At 37.4% G+C, this 21,067-nt stretch overlaps 1 protein-coding gene across 2 annotated transcripts in view; it reads right to left on the bottom strand.

Moving 5' to 3' along the window:
- RASGRF2 (Ras protein specific guanine nucleotide releasing factor 2) overlaps positions 1–21,067 on the bottom strand; it is a 127,264-nt gene that overhangs the window by 35,792 nt on the left and 70,405 nt on the right. Inside the window, exons 13-17 of one of the 2 annotated variants that reach the window (XM_065656759.1) lie at positions 20,798–20,880; positions 18,460–18,708; positions 17,779–18,167; positions 14,377–14,505; positions 13,031–13,120 (exon numbers count right to left, since the gene is read on the bottom strand). In XM_065656759.1, the coding sequence (XP_065512831.1) occupies positions 13,031–13,120; positions 14,377–14,505; positions 17,779–18,167; positions 18,460–18,708; positions 20,798–20,880 (940 nt within the window). The remainder of the gene's footprint in view (positions 1–13,030; positions 13,121–14,376; positions 14,506–17,778; positions 18,168–18,459; positions 18,709–20,797; positions 20,881–21,067) is intronic. The other variant, XM_065656760.1, reaches the window with a different exon arrangement.

Here is a 21,067-nt window from a genome sequence, read left to right as displayed (position 1 = left end):
TTTCAGTTTAAGAAGGAGGTATATTTAATGATTCACTATGCCAGGGTTTGAGTTTGTTTCACAAAGGGTTATAAACTTATACAGTATCAGAAGAATTGTCTATTAAAAAGCAGGAGAAATCAAGTGTCCAATGCATTTCAGGCTTTTAATTTCACTTCCACTGGTCCTTGGGACATACAGAATCATTTTGTTCTAAGAAATATGCCACTGAAAATCCCTGTTGTAACCACTCACGTCAGAAATAAATCCAAGTATGCATTTGATTCTTCTTCCTAAAGCCTCCACCAGAAATATAATCTAACTATCAAATCAAGTCAAGGGATTATAGTATTAGTGAAATAAATCCCATGGATTCACATGCACCAGCTGATGTACAATAGTGTAACATAGACAGAGCTATGGTGACTGTGTTTAATTTCTGCAAGATATTTAAGGGAAAGGTTGGTGAACTATTTTTAAATGACTCTCACTTTAGAAAGGCTTTTTCTAATCAAAGTAATTTAAGGAACATAACATTGAGATAAAGCAGTTATGTCATGATTCTGCTGTAAACTTGAACTAAATCCAAAAGTATAAAAATTTATCAGTCCAGCAAAATAATTTTAGTTTAATGGATGGGGGAAAAAAAGTGTCTAAAGAATATGCTTAAGATCAAGATGCTGTTCTAACTCCTAATATTAACAACATTAAGGTTGCTCTGAGAATTATAATAACATATGAGATTATATAGTTAAAACATGAGTGCCACAAAGAATGAAAATATTCCTTTAAACTCAAAGAACTGTTCAAATTTGAAAATTTGTCCTTTAAAAATCCTTAAAAACACGGTTACTGCTATAGATATACCTGGCACACACTCTTGGGTTTTCTGTTTGTTTTTCGTTTGGTTGGTTGGTTTTTTTTCAATAGAGATACTATCTTGGGAGACCATATTAGAGTCTCACACTTGGAAGAAAAATTTTTAAAATCGCTAAACATCGAAAACATATTTGCAGTTATGAGTTACATAACTTGTTAATAAAAATCCATAACTCATCTTAGAAGTAAAAAATACCAAAGTCTGCATTTTTTTTTCAGCAGCAATACAACATTGCTTTTTATTTTTGACTTATCATGATAAATACATGGATTCAGAGAAAACAGCATTGTTCACTCCTTTACTATAGAGAGAAAAAAACAACATGTGTGTGCATTAGCATTTATATCTGTTGTAACCACGCAGAGAATGAGTATCTGTAGCTTTGTACTATTGCCCTTTGTAGGATGCATTTTCCACAACCATAAGTAGCAGTAACTCATTACCACTGGACAACATCCTATTCTTTTCTTCTCTCAGCAACAGCAAAGAAGGCCAACAAGGAGTTAATGTCATCACTAAAACCTAATGCTATATTTTTGTGTACCTGTATACATCTTCAAAATCATGTTTGTTTGCATACAAGAAGTGTTTATGTGTGCGTGCCTGTGCAAAATCCTAGTCCAAGCTTTCTAGTGAAGTCTTAGGAGAAACCGTCCAAACCTTGTGCCTTTATTTATAGATATATCTCTAGAAAAGAACAGATCTTGAATTTCAAAGGCTGTTGTTGCCGATTGTGTTTACACATTGCAGAATATCATGACAAAAGCGCAATGTGACAGCAGAATATTTTCCTGACTTATTTATATAAAAGAACTATAGGGAACAATTGACAAAGAAGAAAAGCCTTTTTGAACAGCCTACCATAACAATTATTTTTATGACTGTTTTAGTACATCTTAGACACTTTTTTTTTTTACTGCAGTAATGTTTGAATTATCTTCCATGAATAATGACAAGAACGGCAACACTGCAGTTGGTATTTCTTTGATTTTGTATGTCAGCCAAGTGCGTTTGCCTGTGTTCCTGCTATGTCTCTTAGTCTCCAGGGAAGATATAAGCAATTTTTACCTGCTGATGTATTTCTGCATTTTGAGTGATCTCCAGCTCTTGATTTCTTTAATTACACATTGCCTATACTCTCAAACTGCTCCATTAGCAATACGAAGAGTATAGCACATTTTTGCATAATGCTCACAGTCTTTTCAAAAACTACTTGAAGTAGGCTTTCAGACCTTTAACATGCTCTATGTGCCCTGCCACAAAAGAAAGGTTAAAATTAAGTCTGTGACAATGTACACCTAGAAACAGAAAACACAGAAGATGCTTTTGGAATTTTTTTGTTTAGATGGGCTGGGATTTTTACATAAGCTAAACGAAGTAGTTTGCAAAATCATTCAGATTTTTTAATGACAATAGGAGTAAAGGTTAAATGGAAAGGAGGCAATAATTGCAAAGAGCCAAATGTATAATTTTTCAGACCATCTGTGAACAAATACTTGACTGTCATACAAAACAAAAATTGGCAGGATGCATACCAGTCAACAAAAAATCTCTGAACAAAATGTCCATCTCATAAGTAGATTCCAGACCATTTATGATTGGGCCACAAATCAAGCAACTTAATAGTGGCATAAACAAATACTAATTGTGCAAGCAACACTTAGGCTTAGAAAGAAAAAAAAATAAAAAGGATAAAACAAAACAATAAAAAAAAAAAAAATTCTCTCCAAAACTCTTCTCACCCCACACACACCACTGGGTGCCCCAAATGTGAGGAAGGATCTAAACAAACCTGCCCTTTTTATGAACCCAGACCTTTTGGTCAAACTCCCCACTTGCAGTGTTGACATACTAAGGCTTGTTGCCTGCACACAGTGGTCACGGCTTCATGCCAGCTTCTCTCCTCCTCAGCTTAGGAGAGCAAGGGGAGACACCACCTAAGAGTTTGCCAAAGAAGCTCAGCAAAACCACTGGAAAATACAAATTCAACACATTCCACAAAGTCAATCGCAGTAGGATTGTGGTGATGAGTTTTTGGGAGGCAGGAATACGGACTGTATTAGTCTCCTTTCTTAGATGAAGAAGGAATTTTTCCCTCAGTACTGGCTGGTTGCACGAATCTATGAAATAGAGAGTTTTCCCTGCAGCTGCTCAGGACTTAGTGCAATGGGTCAGAAAACACATGGTTCACCGTGTGATAACTCAGGAAATGTCCAGTGCAAATACTTTTTTCCCAAGTAGTCCACTCCTCTAACAAACTAGAATACGAGATTAATTCAAGAGAGAGGAACACATGAAAAATAGGGGATCCTAAATCTCTCCTCAAGTGAAAAAAACAATCATTATTTTCCCCTGGCTCCTCCCCAACTCCCAAGAGCAGGGATCACTAAGACAAAACTAGCCGTCATTTTTAAGTCACTGTTTTAATTCAAAGTTATTGCCCTAAAAAAACTGCAAGGGGAGATTCAACTCAGTTTGAACATGAATGTTTAGCCAGTCATCTAAAATTGCTAAGCAAAAATTTTGTTAAATTCAAAGGGCTCCTAATTCAGGAACAAAAATAGAAGTCTATTCAAATGCACTAGAGAGTAGGTGAATATTCAGAGGAAAGGAGTAACATTCAGGGTTATTGAATTAGAATGCAGATTCCAAACAAATTAGCTTTAATCTCTATTTTCATTTCGCTACTGATTTCCTAGTAAAATATCCTCTGGCAGAAGAAAACACACACAAATGTCTCATAAAAGCAGCCTGCTGAACTAGCGTCAAAAATGCAGCCTGGACAGAAAGCACGTTTGCCTCTCTTGGGACATCACCATCAGCCCCCATTGACCCCTCAAATCACAGCCACTGAGCCCCTCAGTCAGGCCAGTGGGTTGGTCGCAACGTTAGTGCTGGGTCACCTCTAGGTTTGGGGACAACTTTGGGCAACTCCTGACAACCCTCCAGCCACCAGGAAGGAAAGTGGGTTGGTCTACACCAGCGGTTATTCGTAACACAACCTTTGTTGATGGAGAGGAGTGTCAGCTGTAGAGTCATTGACTTCAATGAGTACTGCCCATCTGGAGCTTTTTTAATTGAAATGGGGAACTTCAAGGAACCTCAGTGTTCATGTCTCAATGCTTCTCGAACCTCCCTGAATTTGCATAAATTGGTCTGGGAATCTCATTAAAAGGTGTTCCCAAGAGGAAACTAGTGCTCACTTTCCCAGTTCCTGGCTAAAGCCATTAGTCAAACAAAAACGACACGTAAAAAAACTTGCTTGTCTTGCGTAAAGGATCAGGGGCGGATAACAAATCCTACACCAACTCTTTTCTTTCTTGGAACTAAGCATCTTAGATCCCTGATAGAAAGGGGGGACTCAGGAGGGTCACAACGCATGCAGGGTTGATAAGCATGCCTGAAACAATGATTTCACTGATTTGATGATGTCCTGTATCTCTGACAGGAGGCTAGATACCCTCAAATTCAATCCTGAATTTGAGAACCCAGGACCTGAAGAAGTACAGTTAAAATTAAAGTCTGCTTCCAAATGCTTAAAAACAGCCTTCATGATACTTGCAATCTAGTTGTGTCAGTTTACTCCTGTGAAGAGTAGTCCTGCTGGGATAAGCTGCAGATTCAAAAGGATTAATTTCTTGAGTTTGATTGGGATATTTTTTTCTTTCAGGCCCGGATTGATAAGGGAAAAGTTCTACAAAGCTTTTCCAGTACAGAGAATGAGATGTTATAACCCAGAAAATTACTGGAGGGTAAAATTACTGTAATTATTATTAATAGCAATGTTTATGGCATCATACTGAATATCAACTAGAAAAAGACCCATATTTTCGTTTTGATTTAGATATGGATACTTATGTACAAAGCCAGAAAGAAAGACATACTTTTTCAAAGGTTAGCTTGTAATCAGCTATGCGCTTTGAAGCATTTAGTACAGCACAACACAGAAGTGCATTACCTGGCTGTGCACATAATGTATAATCCATGTCAGATATCGCTCACCTTTAACATAACATTCACCAGAGCAAGGAAATCACTCTCTGCCTGCCCTCTCACAATGGAAAAAAAGAGGGAGTAATAATTTCCCTTACTAACCTCACCTAATTCTAATCTTCAGCAAATTCCATACCAAATCAGCTGCTACATTATTATTCCTCTGTTCAGAAGCAGGGAAATACTCCCTGAACAGTACAACTGTTATCCTTGAATGGATGAATCCTACATATTTGCATCAATCTATGTGCAAGACAGTGAGAAAGTACTGTATCTGATTAAAGCATAATGTATGTTTCTATACAATTTTCCACTTCAGGGATCAACGGGATCTTACTGGGAGTGTATGCCTTCATTATTTTGCATAGTACCTCTCCAAGTCACATTATTCAGCTTAAGTGCTGAATGCACCTGGCAGCAGTATGTACGGCGACAGTGCCTCCTCCTGCCACAGTCAGACAAATAACCACAGACACATGGACACATGAAAGTCAACATGGGATCCGATCTCCCTGGTACTATTTGGCACAAGCTATGTCATTCCATTACTCCAATTAATGCTCATGCCAGAACAAACAAAACAAAAATATTGTGACAACAGGAGCTGGCAAGTAGCTGGAGTGACTGCAGAATAGCACCACTGGTTGCAACACGAAATAAGTTACACAGCTGTCACTAAAGACTTTTCTTAAACTTTCTTATGCTAATTTTGCATTTTAAAATAAGCAGTCATCCTTAATCAATCTGTGCCCTATTTATCAGAATGGAAAGGCCTACATATGACCCACTGTGAAATCTGGATCTCTGTGAAACATGAATTATTATTTTTAGCTAATTTTTATCCATCTAATATTGTGGTAGTAATCAAGCAGGGATAAAGTTTGTCAGACCGAGAGCTCACAAGACGTATCTGGATCAACTTCAGTGCTTATGCAGCTGTCAAGAGAGATGGCATTCTGGAAAACACAGCTGTAATTTACAGAAGTCCATTTATATTTGTTATTGCTGTTACAGTTATGGTATGTTATGGCAGACAAACTCCTACAGGACCTCTGAGCGGCATTCGTTTCAAGTGGCTCCTGAAGCTGACACTTTCACATAAATCACTGGCTCTTAAATCTGACACTTTCACGTAAGTATTTCCACACTGTTTATCCTCAACTACATTCAGTTGCTCTGAAATGGAGGTTTGGCAGCTTTACACCAGAGGTGGTCAAAGAAAGTACAGCAAGGGCCTACAGTGTTTTGTCCCAGGCAGTGAGCAAGAGTATAAAAATAGGGAGGTCAAAATAAATAGACATTTATACTATAAAATAATTACACACTTTCCTCTGTACATATTTTCCATCACTAATGCATAACTTCTGCATATAATTAATGCACTAACACATAACTGATTATCACTGGAAAGTAGCACAGAACTAACTTTTTATACAAAGTTTAAGAAAGGAACTTGATCCCTCCATAGACAGTGATGTGACCGCAGGAGCACCAATCCAGAACTCACAGACTATATTAGATGAGCTGCCAACAGTGGAAACTACTCAGAGTTAGTGCACAGAAGGGTCACCAGGAGACAGTTTTGAATGCACAGGAATATTTAAGTGCTTTGAAGGAAGACAGCACTTGCATTTAGCAGCTGCAGCTAGCAGATTAATGGAGCAGGTTTTGCGCTTGCTTTGTTGAGAATCGGCTGCAGCTGCAAAAGACTGTTCACTTCTGCAGACAGATTGCAAGAACTGTGGAAAAGCAGATGATACCAGAAAATGGTCTGGTAAACAGGCTGATCAGTTTTGCTAGACTAAAACCAAAGGCAATTTAAAATAAGATTGCTTCTCTGAACGGCTGGTGTGGATTTGTGAAAAGAGGAACTGGTTTTATTTTCTGTGTATAAGAATGGATTTGCAGGCTGGTTGTTTGGGAGAGCTTTTGAAAAGTTCTTTGATAGGGTACAAGCTGCAAAATGCAGCAGCTTCAGGAAAAATTGTCTTTCCTGAACAATACTCAGGTAAATAAGCCAAAGGTAATTTAGCACCAGAGATATGTGAAGAAAATTAACTGAATGGGGTAGTATATAAGTGATTCATTTTTGTGTAGATGCTTCAAAGCTTCAGGTAGTTTTTTTAATTGCTTCTTTAAATCACTAAAATCAGAGAGACTAAAACCATCTTTCCTCCTTGCTAGCATGGGGCAGAGTTTCCTAGGTGCAAATCATGTTTGTCAGAAATACTCCCCCAAAGACCTTTTTTCCCCCTACGTCTTTCTCACTCTCTCCTCTCCCTTTCATGTGTGTTTTAAAAAACAAACGCTCATGCTAAAGAAGCCAGGCTCTCCTGCCAACCACAAGCCTCCATCCCACTCCCATCCTCTCCCTTGTTCTTGCGAAAAGTGGTACATTCTCTGCAGCGTGGATCGGCACGCTGTAGGAGGAGGAAGGCAGCTCTGAAGCATGCCGCACGCTGGAAATACTGACGTACCCCGTTCAAAACTGGATGACGGGGCTGCTGAAATAAAGCTGCTATGTTCGTGCGGGAACAACCCGTTTGTTTGGGTTTAAGTATTTGCTTCTTGTCTAACGCTTCTATTCCATGTTGGGAGGTTTTTGGTCTCTAGTTTGAGTTGGGGAAGAAATAAGCTTCTTGAAGCTCTTTCAGAATATCTGCTAAGAATACAAAAATATAAAGAGTACACGAGTTTAGATTGTGAATTTAAGTTTTTGCCAAAACTGCCTACTTGAAGCCTATGTGCAGCAGAATTGTTTCAAAACAAAATTATCAATTTAACATTAACTATTTTTCTTCGTTATGTTAAGACATGCCAGGCAGAGAAGAAATTTATATGTTTGCTAAGCTTATGTAAGTACTTCTAGCTTTATTCATTACTTACAAAAACAACAGCATTATTTTGCTAATTTAGCTTCATCCGTACAACTATCCAGAGAATTTAAGTAAAGTTTGAATCTCTTCTAGTCACAGAAAGGACCTTCATAGTTTATGAGTACTAACAAGTATGAGGACCTGCATGCAGAGCAAGTAGATTCATTAAATGAACACTAAGAGATATTTTTTCTTTAAAAATCAGTGCATGATATGTTAATGATCCCGAGATAGTGCTCCAACTCTGTGCACAACAGACCTAAATAAGAACTTAAGGAAAGGAAAAAAAAAGTAATAACATGTCTGAAATAATTGTACAAAGATAAACCAGGGACATTTTCGAGTTCTACAAGCCACAGATGAAATAAAGTATACAAATGGTTTTTATCTAGTTCTAGGGTTTGTGTGGGTCTACAGATTATACTGCTGTTACTTAATTTCTGTAACATCTGTAGGATTTTTGCAGCAAAACTACAGATGATTGCTGAGTATTTTGGCAGAAGGTTCCTCTCCCACATCACTCCTTTCTTTGACACTGGCTATGTGACAAAGAATCTCACAGAAGAGAAGGAAATTGCTCCTGAAAGATGGGGCTCACTGCAGCTCCCTGCAGTTCCACCTAATGACTACCTAATTCTCATTGCAAAGCCAAAAGAAGAGCTTACAGGACATTCATTAGGATGGGACCGTTAACATTTTGTAGGAACTTTTCCATGCGGAAAAGAGTAAGGCAGACATTGAAACAGAACTGCTAGATAACCTCTATGTTGCTTATGGAAGCTGTCACTGATTCAAGCAGAAATCAAGAGTTAATTTTCTAGAGGTATATGAATGGGGGGAAAGAAACAGCTCAAGTAACTAATGCCTCTGAGAAGGCATATGTTTGTGATCGCTAAGGGCTTATCTACCACTCTGAGAAGCATGTAGGTGAATAGAAGTGCTAGGAGAAATGACAAGGAGTCACGAGAATAGGAAAATGGTAGTTCAGAATAAGTAAAGAATACTTGTCCCTAAATCAACAATTTGAGTTTGCACTAGTTTACATCCAGTCATGAAAACTGGATGCCTTCTGGAGAAGGATGCTTGCGTAACTTTGTTCTCTTCCCTTGATGAAGAACGAGCTTTATTGCAATGAAAGAAAGCTGTAAGACTGCAGAATAAAGATGGTTTTGACCTGTACATTTCTATGACAGAATGTGCTAATATTATTACCCTATTTCAGTAAGTTGGGAAAAGAATGAAGGTGTGCAGTAACCTATCAATGGTGACAGAGAACAACCGCAGCAACCCATGAACCATCCAGCCATCCTTCACATCCCTCAGAAGACAAAAGACGTGTAAAAGACACAACATTCTCTATTAATCCCTATTGTGCATCTCATTCATGCAGGCACCAAGCTGTGTGCCTGGGGTGCCTTATTTAACTTTCTTTTCTTTCACTTCATATTTCCATTTACTTTTATCATGCTGTTAAAATAAACAAGTTATATGCAAATTTTTAGAAGAGAATAGACAAAAACAAGTTTAACATATTTAGAGATTAATATTTAACTAGACAGATAACTAAACAATAGGACAAGTAGTACAGCTTGGCATCATAAAAGCAGCTACCTGTAAAATAAATGAAATTAATAGCAACAAAATCAGTAAGTTAAAAAGAACTGCCGAAGAGCATGAGGACCTGAACTCTCCTAGTTCAAATAAAGGTTCTATATATCCTGCAGGAGCTCTGCATGCCGCAGAGCAATGCCGTGGTGCCCAGCACCTGCTTTTTGGCAGCTCATAAACTAGTGCAGGAGATGGTGTGATGGGGCTACCCAAGCATGATCTCTTCTTAGGGCCCTGCTAGCCCTACATATGCACCTCATGTGCACCCAGATAACAAATGAACCCAACAGATGAGGAAAACACTGTCAAGGTCCCTGAAGCACAGCACTGATCCCCACACAGCGGGGATGGAGGAGACCGAAAACACTGCCAGCATGCTCTGCCTTGAGGCTGCATCTGAAGGGGAAAGTGCATCAACATCTAAAGCAGACCAAAATACCAAAAAGTCTTTCAACTTTGGCTTCCCATCAAGTCACCTGTGGTCATGAAGCCTGCAGACAAGACCAACATAGGCAGTGTTCCCCCTCATTGCTTATCATAAGCAAAGCCATCACATGCCCTGGGAGAGCTTGTCAGAGATTTTCTTACTTATCAGTAAGTCACTTATCATTGCATGGTGACAGCCATTATAAAATGTTATGGCCAACACTCTCCAGAGGAGACGATTAAGTATTCTTCGTTTCTGGTTCTGTAGTGTGAATATAGAGCTTTACAATGAGTTGGTTGACCTGCCCGCCTCCATGCATCCCTGAACACTCAGAATGGGAACACAAAAAGTAAAGAGGAGCTAAGAGATCATACCCTAGGAAAACAAAATGAAACAAAACAAAACAAAACAAAATGGCCATAAGGCTTCATGGAACAGTGACAACAGAAGACACACAGATGACTCTTACCTCCTAATATTCTCCCACAACCTCCAACTGAATTTAGCTCCTGAACCATTTCTAGTTTGCTGGTGTGGTAACTACTAATGACTTGCATGTAGCTAGGTAACTACTACTCACTTGCAGGTATCTGTCCGCTTTTTGAAGCTGCATAAGTTTCTTCCCTTCACAATGTCCCTCAGCAGAATCTCACAGGCCTTCTATTTGTTCCACAAACAACCACAAACTTGTTTTGAACCCTGGCCTCATGAAATTCATCTGATGCCTCCTAGCTCCTGCATCAGAAAAAGCAACAAATGCTTACTACCTCTCCCTATGACATCCATGATGTTGCAGAACTTTCTCATCAACCCTCCAGGTCATCTCTTCTCTAAACTTCAAATGCACAGAAGCCATTTCATCATATTTCCACTTACCTTTGACTGCAAATTCTCAACCTTCTCTAGTTCTTATCCCCTGTACACAATCTACAATACACGTGCAAATTCTGGATTTATACTGTGGAAGCACAATGGTCTTCTCTGCTTTGTTGTCTGTTCCTTTCCTAATAAATCCTGATGTTACTTTATCTTTTGGGCTCCTGCTGGGCACTAAGATCATTTAATGGAACTATCTATTGAAGCCTCAGATCTTACATAATTATGGTAACATATACATGAGGAAGAAATAAAATTTGAACTGCGTGACTCTGAAACTTTAATACCATCTCCATCACGATTAATTGCATCAAGTTACAAAACAGGTGATTCAGCTGTTTAAGCTGTGGTTCGTAGCCTTGAATTTTCATATTGATTACAGATGGACAGCCTTGCTCCAGCTCAGTCTCCTGAGCCTCCCCATCACACACTTTTCTTGTCAGATTTGCTGCAGAATCTTCTTACTATTTTTCTACATCACCCAGGAGAATGACTTTTTATGCAGAATTTGCTTAAATGGCAACACAAAAAAAGTACTTAAGAATATTAGGGATGTTGTTTTTTTGCTTTTTCAACATCCTCATGCTTTGGTATTCCTTCAATTGATTGCATACTTGTGGATTTTATTTTCTCTCATACTTCAGTGCTAAAAATACTGAAAAGCTGTGCTTTCAGCAATATAAAAGCAGTATTTTTTAACTGAGTTTGTCCTAGTGGGGAAAACAGTATTTTTTTTACTCTTACTGATTTTTTGAACAATTTGTAAACGTACTGGAATTAATTCATAATGCAAAATGTGTTGCTGATTCATCGGCAGTGTCTGATTCCAAAGGCAGAGGATATTAATAATTTCAAAACAGATTTACTAAATACATGTCTGTGACAGGTTCATAAAGCTTGTAACACTGAACATTACTCTCTGCGATCATCTACAGATCACCGAAGTACTCAAGAGTAATAGGAGCTCTGATCTATCTTTATCCAGAAATCATTTTCTCATGAAGCCTGCTCACTCGTCAAGCAAATTACCACAACTTTAGATACACTCAAAACAAAGTTCACTGAAATCTGTGGTGACCATTTACTGACTTGCATAGAATTTCATGAGTGATTTTGAGACTAGGGTCTTCAAAGCAGTTTCTTGATATTCCAGCAGTAATGATGGAAAAGAAGCAGGTGTTAATTAACAGTTGGACTAAGCTTTGTCATACATAATCAAAATGAACGTGGAGTTTGAGTGTGTCAATGCAAAGTGAAAGTGATTTTGTGGACTTCAAAAAAGTTGCTTATTTGTAACTTGATCCAGCACAGGACTCTGCGGAAGATATTAATATGTGAAAGGATACAGAGCAAGACAGCAAGTGAACTCAAAAGTAAATCAATGTTTTAAGTTGCACTAGATACCTCCAGTTAGTAGACAACATAGCTGCTTTCCAAGGAACATACAGTACACTCTTGCAATAATATAGTTAAGTAAACTGCTCTTACGCGTACCAACCTTGGACATAAAAAGGTTCATTTTCAACATAAAATCTTAAACTGCAAATTGAATACAAAAAATAAAAACATGGAAGATACAATCTAGATGTTCAGCAGATTTCACATATGTAAAATATTAATATTTCAGTAATAGGCTGGACTAGAAATATTAAAGACGGAATACAGGAATTCAACTAATAGATGACGAACTGAAAATGTGGAGTGGTAAACATACTTCTGATTTAAGTCAGCAAGAAAAGCTGTCATTGGTTTATAACACGATAGTTCAAAGTCTCACTGAATAGTTTGGCAATCTCTTTAAAGTCCACAAAACAAAGGCACAAAGCTCACATGAGTTTCTTGAAGGTATGTGTTACAGTATGCAGTCCTTGTTTATTAGGTTTCCTATTTTGTTCTAAAATATGTTTTTGAATACATTGTAATAATTTTCTTTTATCAAGTAGACATGGTGATGGTTGCTGGCAGTTCCCCAGCACAGGGTGATATATAAACACCCTAAAAGACGATTTCACTCTTTGGTGACATAAATTGCTGCATTAGCCAAAATTTCCAGACTGCCGCAGCAGGAAATGCAACAGGGTGGGTGTACCTGAACAGTCTGTCTTAAGCTGTTTTAGTCATTCTTATGGGTAAATTTTGATTAAATGAGTTACATTAGAAATATTTCCATAATGGCCACATAACTGGAAGCCAAGGCTCCAATTATCTGTGAATGTTGCACTGCAATGTCCACACAAAGGGCAGGATTCCAGACTCAAAACACCAGCAGATTAAAGTAACAGATCTGTGGGTATTTAGGATTCAGATAAGCAAGTTCTTGTGAAATATTTGCCTCTTCAGACCTAGGCCTCTTTTTGCTACGTCTCTTTTTTTACAGCACATTTCTCTCACCTGGTGGACTCCCGTGCCCTGCTGCAGCTGTAGCAATAGCAAAAGCAGAAGCTGGAGAAACCGAGCAGTGGCTGTTGTCAGCAGTTTGTACTGTAAAGGGAATAGAGAGAGAAAAGTTAACACCTTCTACATACTTCTCATGTTTTTCAAGTTAAGCAACAATAATACTTAAAATCTTTGTTAATGTTTATACTTCATGAACATTTTATGTTTTCATTGCCAGAGGACTTTATAGTAAAGGAAATAAAAATATCATAGTTATATCTGTGATTTAAGTTTTATTTCCAGGTTGGTGTAATTAACATTGATACAGAAAAACATATCTAAGACACTGCAAAGGTGAGGAACAGGCAGTAACCAAACAGAAAATGGAAAAAAGAAAAAACAACAAAGCCAAAGGTGTAGAAAATTAACCTAAACAAAAAATTGTGTAGGAAGACTAAGCATATTAACCAGCTTCTGATCACTAGATTCACGTATTTTCCCAGGTCACTGCCTAGGATGAGTACCATTTTGCACTTTTTATCAAACTTTCTCTATATAGAGTCCTGTGAACATTGCTTCTGACTAGTACTCAGATAATATGGCACTGTTCCTCACAGTTTGCAAGTCCCAAATCTTGCCATCTCACCACGAACATGCTCAATAACAGAAGATTACTATTGGTTTAAAAATAAAGTGTCTCAGAAACTTATTAACATTTGAGAAGACTCTGCTCTGTTTTTGTTGTTTTAATGTCAGGCATGAAATAATTGCCTAGAAATCTGGCTTGAATGAGATGGCAGCATTTTAAACGTTCACGGATGTAGCTCACTGCTCTGTTAATGATTTCAAAGAGCCATGTGAGAGCTATTTGAGGAGCTCCAGCTCTCACTTTTCCTCTTCAGTTGAGCAGTTTATTCGAATTTTGGAACGAATAATGTGACACCATCTGTAAATGTTCAGTGCTATACAGAGAAACAGACACAGTCACTCCCCATTGACAATAATGGTTGTATATTTCATTTTTGTCCAGTGCCCAAAACATGTCCTCTTAGTAGCTGCAAAAGATCTGCCAGGTCTTGAGAGTTTTGTGAGAATAGGACTGACTCAATATTAATCCTGCACTTGGGCACATCCTGCTTGAGCTATTTAAGAACATTTCATCATACTGAAGTCCCTTGTTATACTATACAAATTAACTGGTGTAATTCACATACTGGTTTTTTTAATACCTGAGAAATAAGGAAAAATACAAGCAAAACACATTCAAACATTATTCTTTCCTAATATCCTGCAAAGATTAAAGCTACAGTATTTAAACTCTTTAAAGTGACTGATAGAGGCAGGAACCATCAGGTTCTTACCTCCTGGTTGACGATAGCGGAGATGACGTGGTGTTGAAGGTGATCTACATGGGGAAAGCTCCGTGGTGTCCACTGCTGAGCTGCTTTCAGGAATTGTCCGGTCCACTGATACAGATTCTAGAACTGCTGCTTTAAAAGAGAATAAATGTTAATACTGGGATGACCATTAATAATTTACAACTCTTTAATGTATATTATATCATTATGTTATATTACAGTATATTGTTATGTTATACTATATTATACTATTAATATATACTATATTATACTATATATAATTAATTATAGTATATTAATTTATTATTAAATTATAAGTGTTCTTTGAAAATATCAAGAGGCCATAGGAAACTACAGCATGGAGCTTTAATATTCATTTTTTTAAAGCACAGAGTGCAGTCAGATTAGTTTGCCTTAGGTATGGAGTGCCTCTGCAGAGATTATAGAATATGCAGGTGATTCAGGACTCTTAGTTTACAAACACCAAAAGACAGAAAGTCTAGAAATGATCAACTTTGAACAATATGAACTGCATTGCATTGATTAAAAAGAATATATATATCAAAGAGGGCTTCACTGAAAGGTAATGTTTAAAAAGTGTCCATTAATTATTAGCACTTAATACCAATGTTTCAATACAAACCTAATACTATGAAATGCAATCTAACACAATGTTGGTTATGTTTAATCTGTGGTTTATAGTTTTTTTAAACAGTACTGCTTCTTGAACTTGCCATTAAATTTTTGAAATGAGAAGATGCAGCAATAATTATCCCTTGGATGGAGTTAAAGGACTGGGAAACTTTTGTACCAATGACATAGCCACGCAAAAGTTCATAAATAAAGAACTTGGTGAAAACCAGCAATTTGTCTGTTTTAAAAATAGCTTGGGTAAGACTGCACTTTAATGCAGCAGAATATGCAGTGAAATGCACATGCAGTAAGGATACTTGACTTCACAGTTTTTAGATGAGCTAGGGAGAAGAATCCTTGTTGGATAACTATGTGTAATCAAAAACTGCCCAATAAAATGGCCAAAGAGCACTGGAGAGCAGATTACTCCATGGAGGAGTTCTATTAGAAGAAGAAATAAAAGGAATGGCAGAAATATTACTTCTGAAATGAGGGGGAACAAGCCCACAAAATATATCCTATATTTTATATGAACGACAACTGCGTCTGCAGCCTATATATAAAAATATGTATAAACAAAAGCTTTGGAAAACAAAAACTTCAAAAGCAAACAACAACTTTGGAAGTGGGTGAAGAAGGTGGAAATTCCAGGATGTAAATGGGCAACATTCAAGAAGAACAACAACCACCATAATAATATGTGTTGGGATACATAATTTGTATGGTTATATTTGATTTAGAGCAAGCCATAGTTGTTTTACTGGAAATCTGGCAGTACCAAAGCAACAGTATTAGCTATAATGGAGTGGTGGCTCCTGATTAAGGTGAACTAGTCTCCTTATCCAGAAATCTTCAGAAACAAAGAAATACATTACATATACTAAGAAACACGCAGCTTAAATTTTTTCTAGTTTTCCTACTACCATTTCCATTCTCCTTGTGAGACTTCTTTTTAAAGTTACTCCTCTTCCTCAACATGCTCTAAGCAGCTGGGTGACAAAAGGACTTTGCCCTGCAGAACAGAGCTGTCTAGCAAATTCCTCCAAACTGAGTGCAAACTGTTCAGCAGGAAATCCCCAAAGGGACTGGAGACACTGCAATTTAGCATTTATATGAGGTTCTTGCCATTTCCAAATGTTCTTCATGCTGCCCAGATGACACGTCCAGCTTTGACAGATTGGAATGCAAAATCTGAATATCTCTGCAACAATGCCCAGTGGTAACACTGGGCCAGAATAACCTGTTCTTTACTAGGTTACTTTCCAGGGGAGAGCAAAAAATGTTACACCTAACACCGCAGTTACCTGTGTACAATTCATTTTAATGCATGGCCTATATTTTGGGACATGCTGTGCTGTCACATTGATTAGAATCTGGTTACAGTAGTTCACAAGAAGAATTTTCCCAATTCTACATGATAAAGATTGTGGTTTATATATATGTAGTCTGTTATGCTATTCATTTAAAACATTCAGCATACAGAAATACAATGATTAACTGTAACAGCCAACCAGCATTTTATGAAAGCATAAAGCAAGGGCAAGCATAGACTCCCGTAATGCTAAGGTGGCTAGCTTGCCTGCTAAGAGTTTTTTTTAAAAAGTAGATGACATTCTGTGAAAACAATCCCTATGCATAATATAAGGTCAGATTTTTACCTAGACACTTAATTCATCAGTAAGGAGTAGACATAACACCTCAATCTTATTTTTCTTAGTCTATGTTTTGTAATATTTTTCTTCTTTCCTCTGGGTTTATATCAGTTTTCACTGTTACAGTACCGTCAAGTAAAACTGAGCTACATTTTGCTCAGATTTGCAGTTCAAAGTACTCAGACTGCAAATCAGGCAATATAAAACCATTTCTAAATGTGAATTTTATTAATGAAATAGCATTTTTTAATTTCCTCATCTTCCTTTTAATGTCACAATATAAAAAATTACTATATACTTCTATTCTAATTCATCCTGTAAGATTAGAGCTACTTTCTTTGCCATCTAAATACAATGATTCCATTCTATATGCCCACAGTGAGGTTTATATCAACTAACTTTAGCCCTCTGAAAGTAGTACCTATTCCAAGGTGCCTTGCACAATCCATAGAGGAAAACAGGCTTTTGCACAGGAGTAATTAATCTAATTTAGACATCTACCTTCTGGATGGATAACGACCAGGTAGTATAAATCTCACGAAGTACCAAGTGCATCACATAAATTATAGCGATGAAATCTTTCTGGAAAACTAGCCCTGTTATGTAAGCATGTTAAAGCTGATAGGTCTTTACATCCCTATTTCTTTTTAACTTAATATTTTACTTCCTGTTGTGATGGTACAACTCCAAAATCTTTCACTCAGGAAACAAAACTGTTGTCAAATATTTCCTTCTGCTGTTCTCCTTAACACTCTGCTGAAGTGAAAATTGATGAGGCCATTCTGTCATACCTACAAAGAAGCAACAAAGCGGTGGAAACAGACAATACATCACAGCCTGCCCTAGGGAAGAAACATCAGAGCATTTGGTTTCACAACACAGCTTATGGTGATCAGGAGGAAAAAGAAAAAAGACATGAGAAACAACCTCTCAGCAGTAATCTGGTAAAAGTCAAGCCTACCCTATGGCTGGCTGGGGCTCTGAGCAACCTGATCTGGGTGAAGATGTCCCTGCTCATTGCAGGGGGGGTTGGACTAGATGAGCTTTGATGGTCCCTTCCAACCCAAACTATCCTATGATTGATCAAAGTGACATTCAGTATTTTGTTGGTATATAATACCTCGTCGAATGCTTCTCCTCAGCTTGTTACAGAGGTCAATGCGAGGGTTCTCCGAGCTGTCCTCTATGGAGCCAGGGCTTTGCTCAGGAGAGGAGGGCCCTTTGCTAAGGTCCAGTGGTACTTTGCTACCCGTTGGTGGAGGGGATGTGGCCGGGCTATATGTCGAGGTAGGACTGCTTGCCACAGATGAAGTAGAGAGGTCAAGGGCACCGATCCTTGAATTCAGTGGTGAGGTCAACGACAGTTTTCGGGTTCTGACAGGTGAGGAAGTTCTGGACAGTGACAATGGAGGAGGAGAAGAAAACTTGCGACACAGATGTGGTGACTTCCCGTCAGCCAGGTACTCGCCTCTGTTGTTTTGACTGGTAGCAAAGAATAACTCCAAAGACCTGAGAGTAAGAAACAAACCAAAAGCAACATTTAATAATGAATGCTGAAGAGACTTAAGTGAAAACACAAACAAATTTTGCGCAAATCTGCAGGGCTCTGCAAAATCTGTATGACACAATTCTCAAAGCCTGGGCAGAAAATTGAGACACACTTACCTAAAAACCTGTGTCCTAATTACAAAGGAAGAACTCCTTGATTAGACCATTTATGTAACAGGAAATCATCGTAAAAAAACCTAACAACTAATTCCGCAAGAAACCTACGATAGAATGGAAAACCCCCAGAGCTCACCTGACGGGAATGGAAGTGAATGGCCGTCTGTATATGTCTGAAAGTTTTTCCAGTACAACAGCTGCAGTAGTAAATATGCGGTAAGTATGCAGGAAAGTATTCAGGAAATCAATACTCAGAAACCGCAAGTCTGTTAGCCGCTCCAAAAGGCGCTCGACGCTCGCATAACGGATTTGGGGTACTTTGCAGGAATTCAGTGTTTTGCTGAAGCAGATATCAATGTCATCTCTATGAAGACGAGCATCAGATCTACACAAAAAATAAATATAGAGCATTTTACCAAAAAAGAAGGGTGATTTCGGTACAGTAGTGGTATCACTTTAGGTGGTCCTGTCAACAAAGAAGCAGCAAATATATATGCATTCTCGTATTTCATCAACATAAGAAAACTAAATCTGTGGCGATACCTGCTTCCATTCAGTTATATTTTATGCTATAACTAAGAGAATTTACATTTTATTTTTTGAAATAATTAATTTACATTTCAAAGTCTAAGACACCATTAATGAAGCTTAAATTTCTGAAATGGAACAGGAGGCAGATTTATCCACTTTTGTCTCTCTCAGGTTGTTGTAGGCTGTAGTCCCATATCACTAGAAGCTCACTACAGAGTAGTAGTGGACTGATTGCAATTTTTTTCTGTTGGGATCTAGCTTTATCTAAAAAAACTAGTGGACCCTAGCGAAAACTAGCAAAATTAACCCCTTAGATAAGCTTAAGGCTCACCTGCAAGGTAACACCTGCCCTCAGGCTCCAAGAGTTACTTTTTTTAAAAAAAAGGAAAAAGGAACAGCATGAAGCATCTCAGATTTCAATGCAGAAATCATGGAGAGGCTTTGTTTCAGTGAAAAAAAAAACTGGACTACTTGTTTGGACGTCAAAACAAAAATCGATCATTTACATAACCCTACTCATTATGTATGCCTTTTTTCCCCCCCAAATTCTGTTTTGCTTGATTTTATCTAGTTGAAGGCTGAGTTTGTAAAAAAAATGTGATGGATACTAAGTAAAGCATCTTTCAATACTGCCTAATCTTTTCATTAAAAATTATTGGATTTTCTTAGAATACAGAGTCAAGATATTCCACACAATTCTACACAGCATTACATGAAAAAAACAACAAAAAAAATTTCTTTCTTAAGTTGGGTCTTCAGCAAAGTGGCATTTTTAAAATTTTCATCCAAAGACGTGTGACTCGAAAAGTCAATGTGTGCTAAAAATCAGAAGAGTAAAACCTCAGAAAGAGAACACCAAATGTGTGTCTGTTGTTAAGTTCCTGTATGTTCTTTAGAATTAAGATTTGTCTTGATACTGGGATCAAGGCCTTGCGATACTCTCCAAATTGAACACAGGTGAGCATATTTTTGTCATTCAGCAGGTAACAAAAGTGTTTACACACTGGAGAGTTCCTGGAATGAAACCCAAGACAATAAAATGCTTTCTTTCCAGGGACCAAAGGTATCTGCCCTAATAGGGTATTCACAGACGCTATCTCTTTTTTTCATTTCTAAACATATATGAAGAGAGGAGAGGCAACAACTGCAAAAGAGGTGTTGGAGAAACCTTCATGTACAGAGTACCTCCAAGAGAGAAATGGTTCTAGTGACAGATAACAGTAAGAAAGCAAATATTATATTTCTATCCCATGTTCTATTCCTTAATATTTATATTGGATAATAGTAGGTAAAACGCATGTAAATACAGATCTGTAGCGGACCTAAGAGGTAAAACTGTGTTAGAAATTTGGAATCATGTTCTAAAAATTGCTTTCTACAAATAAAAATTACTTATTAAAATAAATGACACAAAGAATCCAAGGGTGAAGGAAGCAGGTTTATGAATAATGAAGTTACCTTGATGTGATCAATTAAAATTCTGAGAAAAAATGTCTTTTTTCTGAGAAATAAGAGAAATAAAGAGAATAAGAATTTTGGCTAATACAACAAAATACCTTGGAAAATGATACTTGTCTGCAGTCATCTAAATTTTGAAGACATTTAAAAACATATTCAATAAAATTATGAGTTGTATGACAAAGTTAAGATAGAATAAAATTATTCAGCTGAAGCACAACTAAAGGGAACTTCATAAATAATAGAAAAATCTGAGCTGTGATCTTATACAGTCCAATACTGTGAACTGAGAGTTTACCATTTTGAGCCATCTCTACTATTTCAAGAAAGAGATTTGAAAATATATATTTTGGGGTGTAGAATTCATTCAATACAGCAAAAATGGGGAAAAATACATCAAATGGTTGTATTTTCCAAACACACATTTTTGGGCTTTTAAAATTTTTATTATTTTGTTCACTGGGAAAACAAAATGTTGCACTTACTTGATCATATGTGGCACTGTGACTTTGGAGTTTTCTTCAAACACTATGGTCATTAAACCATTGCACCTTATATTATCAATGCACTGTGAAAATAAACATTGAAAACTGTTAAAATCAAAACACAGGATAATGGCACTTATTTCCACACTTTTCATACCACTGTAAGTCTAGAGCACAGCTTTTACAGGGTATGGACTGATTGGTACACGGTATTTTCATAAATGCAAAGCAGTGGTGCAAGAATTATTAGTGTCTTCTGCCTTTGATTTG

This window comes from Caloenas nicobarica, chromosome Z (genome assembly GCF_036013445.1).
Source record: "Caloenas nicobarica isolate bCalNic1 chromosome Z, bCalNic1.hap1, whole genome shotgun sequence".
NCBI classification, from domain to species: Eukaryota; Metazoa; Chordata; class Aves; order Columbiformes; family Columbidae; genus Caloenas; species Caloenas nicobarica.
Note: the sequence above shows the minus strand (reverse complement) of the source record. Positions and strands in the feature narration are given on the sequence as shown.